We start from the raw sequence: 5,541 nt of genomic DNA on the forward strand, positions 1-5,541 counted from the left end.
AGAAAAAAAGAAAGCACGTGATTCATTTAATGAATGATTTAATCTCACAATTGTTTTAATCCAAAGGCTTATAATGCTTGCTCTCACTCTCACATAAGAAATGACTTTCTCACTAGATACATCCCGATATATAGGACGTATCATATAGGAATGACATTTGTATAGGATAATATGAGAATGAATATGAACCATTAGATTTTAAAATGAATAGTGCAGATTATATGTCAATATTTTTTCTCTCTCTTCCATTATTAAAATAAATGATTGAGGAGAGAGAGAAAAATATTGATACAGAATCTGCACCATTTATTTTAAAATCAAATGGTTCAGATTCATTCTTATGTTCTCACATAAAAATGTCATTCTCATATGATATGCCATATATATATATATATATATATATATATATATATATATATATATATATATATATATATATATATATATATATATATATATATATATATATATATATATATAAACTCTTACAAATAAATTTTAATAATATTGGTCTAATTATAATCATTAAATATTTGGTCGGTGTGTGTATTTTATATTTATTTATTTTTTTGCATTATTTTCTACTTTTTAAAATTATACTAGATGCGTTTATTTTATTTTTTCAAACATATCCCAAATTAATACTATTAGCTATTAAAAAGTAAAAAGGGAATAAAATCATTTTGGTTTTAGTCCCTAAAATTTAAATTCGCAAGAAACCTGCAATTTTTTGCGGATTTTAACTTTAGGGACTAAAATCAAAAGGATTTTAACATTCATGGATCATTTTCAAGAAAAATAAGATACAGGGATGAAAATAAAAAATATGTCAACTTACAGAGACCAAAAGACTATTTAATACTATTGACTAAATAAACTAACAAAAGTAATATTTTTTTACTTAAAGCAATAATTTTTATTGAGTAATTAAATAAAATCATATTCTGAATTTTTTAACCTAGACATCCTAGTTGTTACAATTCAATGTTTTTAATCTGAGGATATTTTATATGAAATTTATATTTGAATTGTAGTCAATACATTTCCCCCTTTTTATAAGTGTTTATTTTCGTATGGATTGGTCACTACCATCACATCAAATCAACTATATAAAAATTGTATGTGTTATTTTATACGCAAACAATCATTTTTCATCACTCTCTCTAGTTTAGATTCTTTTAATTGGGCAACCATGCGTCCACCCGTAAAGAGAGTAGATTATAAAGTAGGAGACAAAGTAGAGGTATGTAGCACAGAAGAGGGATTTAGGGGTTCATATTACGAAGCCACAATTATTTTCTGCCTTGAGAGTGGGAAATATGTGGTTCGTTATAAGAACCTTCTTGAAGATGATGAATCTGGACCTCTCAAAGAGACACTTTTTCCGAAGGATCTTCGTCCCTCACCACCACGTGTTCGAAGTCCTCGCAAATTTCAACTCCGTCAGAAAGTTGATGTTTTTTATAACGATGGATGGTGGTTAGGGAAAATCGTTAGTGATAAGGTCCTTACACAAAAGGGTTATTACTATAAGGTGTATGTTGACAATATGCGTGAAGCAATTTACTACTCTTGTAAACGGATTCGTGTGCATCATGAGTTGATTCATGGAGATTGGATCTTGGAAGCATAACTCATATCATCGATCATTAATCTCGCCTATTTATTCTTGTTGCATTTATAACATTAAGATGAAATTAGGATATACGCAGATCTATAAGATCGACTACATCACATTTACAATTTGTAGCAATAGCCCTTTGTTTATTAATTTCCATCGGCAATTTACAATACATAATCGTTTTTTCTTTGGTTAATATTGTATTTTTCATTTCTCGTTTATTTGTGGTGTGTATCTCTCGTCAATTCTTTATATAAATATATTTATTTTAGTAAAATTATCTACTATTCTTTGACGATAGATAAATTATAAAACTATAATAACTTATCAATATCGAAAGTTGAAAGCAAGGTTTTAAAAATTAATATAATTTCAAAATAAAGGAAGAATAAAATAAAAAAATAAATTAAGATATAAGAAAATGGTCATATTTTAAGGAGAAGTAAGAGTTACAATTAAAAGGCATGTAAAAAAATAATGTACAATAAAACATAAGATATATTATAATAAATGTTCATAAAAATTAAAATTATTATTTAAAAATATAAGGTTGAATATATTTTAGTTAAAACAAGTTTATTTGTTTTTGTGTTAACAATTATACTTCTTTTTTGTGTTTCCCTCAGTATAGAGTTTGTTTTTATAAGCAAATATATGTATTAATGAGAGTACAAGGGGTACTCAACTCTAATACAAAACAAACCATGTGAGTCAAAAAATTTGAACAAAGATTAACGAGTGCAAGTTAACGGATTTAAAAGTCAATCCCTCTTAACTCATACAATAATCCCCTTAGATCTAGCATCGAACCATTCCCAAGAAAGAGATTTAGTCAGAGATAAATTTCATTCACACATTTGTAACCCCCCCCCCCCCCCCCCCCCCACATTAAAAAGAATGTCGTTTCAAATTAACCTAGTAGACCAAATCAAAGCAAGCAAGAAAAGGAGATGAAGTTAAAGCTCTTCTTTATTTTACCCTTCAATTTCAATACATACATCTTCAAATGGTCTAGAATTTTGTTACAAAGGTGTAACTTTCCTAGACTATTCCAATCCAGGATCTGGTGCCACACTAGGACTGCCTTTGAACAAAGAAGAAAAATATGTTAGTGAGTTTGATCAGGCCCTATACATAAAGGACACACAAGGTTATGTATTCCCCTAATAATTCCATGCTTGGCAAGTCCGTATTTCGTTTGAAGCCTGTTGAGGAGAAGCCTCCAAGAAAAGACTTGAGTGTTGGTTGGAACATTTGATTTCCACAAACTCCTTAAAGATATGGATAGATCAGAATCGATGTGAGAACCTGCAAGTGCTAAGGATTCCATCCTCAAAAAAGCAAATTTTATCAAAAAGCCACCAGCATCGCGCCACCAAACGAACTCATCATTCATAGTTGGGGTAGGTTTGACATTAACCAATATATTATGGAGATATTCCAAATCACTTGTTGTTAAACCACTAAGAAGAATAAAGTTGAAGTTAATGTTCCAGTTCAATTCCTCCTCTATCCGAAGGCCTATGTCACAAACTTTAACTCTATCACCTTCACACTCTTAAAAAGACTAGGAAATCGTAAACTCATAGGTTCAACACTAAGCTGGTTATTCCTTTAGAAGTTAATGTTGGAGTCATTTTTAAATTTACATGAAATGTTATTCCCAAAACAATTGGAATCCTCCCCCCATTCACCTAGAGAAATCCTTAAAAGCCTCCACCAAATTAATATTTTCAAATGTTTAGTTTTTCACTGACTAGAACGGATCGATGACTAAGCCCTCGATTCCACCATACTTGAAATATAATAGAGAGTGCCAACTCAAATCAAAGGTTGAGAGGATTTTCCAATCCCAATTGCTCAGAAGCGCCCTATTGAAAGCCTAAGTGTCTTTAACACCCAAGCCACTCTTATGTTTCAGTGTACAAATTATTGCCGAAGAGACCCAGTTAACACTCTTTTACTTTTATTCACCATTATAAACGAATGCTTGATGGTGTCATACCCCAAAATTTACCCGATATAATTTAAATTTGTTGATTTATTAAGGGTGTTAAAAATTAAGAGCCATAGGGTTTAATATATCTATTATTAAACTCGATCTCTTATAAAATTCCCTTATAAACCGGTTAAAATAAAATGGAGGTGTGAGTAGCAAGTATTCGGGAGCCAATTTGCTTTGGGCCCATTTTGTTCTATTCATTTAATCATTTTTATTATCCTTTTTATTATTTCTCATGATATTATTACTATTAATTTCATTGTTACTAACTATGACTTGTTAGTGTTTTGTATTATTAGTTTTATAATTATCATTAGTTTTATTAATTATTATTATTAGTAAAAATAATCATTAGTTTTATTATTATTAACTATTATTATTAGTAATTAGTATTAGGATTATTAGTATTAAATATTATTACTAACTATTTTATTAGGATTATCAAAGCTTAGTTGTCAATTATTATTTTAGTTTGTAATTATTTGATTAAGATATTGAGTAAATACTACAAAAAATCATGGAAAAATAAAAAAGGGAGCTTTTAAGAAACGTGAAAGAAGGGACCAAGAATGGTAAGTTTGGAATCCCTGAAAATCAAATCTGGATTATTCAATTACAAAGGATTTGGATTGATTTTTGTTGACCTAATGGAATGATATATGTAACATCCCGATTTTTATTAATTTTTTTATTAATTATATTAGTAATTATATTGTTTGGTGTTTTTAATAATAACTTAATTATTTAGTTATTATGTGATATAATAATTATTTAAGTATTTAATTATGTGAGTGTTTGTGTTGTTTGACTTAATTGAGTTATTAGAGAGATATAACTAAATGGGCCTAAGTGATAGAAACGTAATGGATGGATTGGTGGGTTAAGCCCAATTGACATAAGTGAGATAGTAAGAGAAGGTTAGGGTTTTAGAGGTTACTATTTTCATTTGGGGGAAAAGATAGGAAGAAGAGAAAAGAGGCAAAAGGGAAGAGAACAATGGTGGAAGAGAAAAGCTAGAAGAAACCTCATTTTCGCAGCAAGTTTCAGCATTGAGTCACCTTAGCAAAACGGATGTATCTCTCAATCCAACCGTTGGATCGTCGCGTGGTTTTGACACAACGTTCCTGACTCATAGAGGTAAGTTCTGACCGGAGCGATTTTGATTTTGAGGATTTTAAGTTCGTCTGATAAGCTGATTTCCGAACTGGTTTTTAGGTGTGTTTCCAAATTATGTTTGAAGGATTCATTTTGGAGAAAAGCTTAGAGCTATGGTGAAAAGAGTTCATATTTGCCAAGGTAAGGGTGGGGTTCTTTCATGCTAAAGGGTTGTATGATAGTATGTTATAGTGGGTTTAATTCTATACTTTAATATCCATGTTCTTCTATGTTGCAATTTTGGGTATTTGATGATTTGTTGGAATGTGATGATATAAATGTGATAAGTTGTGTGCAATTGATAATCTATGTGTATTAGATTGTTATGTTTGTTGTGAGTAAACCATTGATAGTGAAATAATGGGTTTGTTATAGAATTGGAAAATAATGGAATAGAAATGTAATAGTTGAATTGAAATTAATATAGTTTAATTATTAATTGGATAGTTAAATTATTAGTTGAATTGATTCCAATAAGTCTATGTGATTGGAATATACTTGGACTTGGACCAATTATTCGGTTTATCGGTAAATTACGGTATTTTGAGAAATTGTTTGTAATTGTGTTTTGGCTTGAATATGTATGTTGAGAAATATATATTGTCATGCCAATGATGTTGTTTTGATATTGATTCTTTATGGTTAGTTGGTTAGCATTAATTCTAATGACTAATTGCTTGATGTTGAAAATGTGTGTTCATGTATAATTGACAAAAATGAGAATTAACATGAGATAGTATGATTACTAGTGTTAATTGGATTG

General features: G+C 29.5%; 1 protein-coding gene across 1 annotated transcript; it reads left to right on the forward strand.

Annotated features, from left to right (window-relative positions):
- The first annotated feature begins 1,192 nt into the window (after positions 1 to 1,192).
- LOC131601349 (protein AGENET DOMAIN (AGD)-CONTAINING P1-like) lies at positions 1,193 to 1,633 on the forward strand. The gene has a single exon (XM_058873135.1). It carries the CDS (start codon positions 1,193 to 1,195, stop codon positions 1,631 to 1,633), a length of 441 nt encoding a protein of 146 aa, XP_058729118.1.
- Positions 1,634 to 5,541: the final 3,908 nt, after the last annotated feature.

Source organism: Vicia villosa, linkage group LG1 (genome assembly GCF_029867415.1).
Source record: "Vicia villosa cultivar HV-30 ecotype Madison, WI linkage group LG1, Vvil1.0, whole genome shotgun sequence".
NCBI classification, from domain to species: domain Eukaryota; kingdom Viridiplantae; phylum Streptophyta; class Magnoliopsida; order Fabales; family Fabaceae; genus Vicia; species Vicia villosa.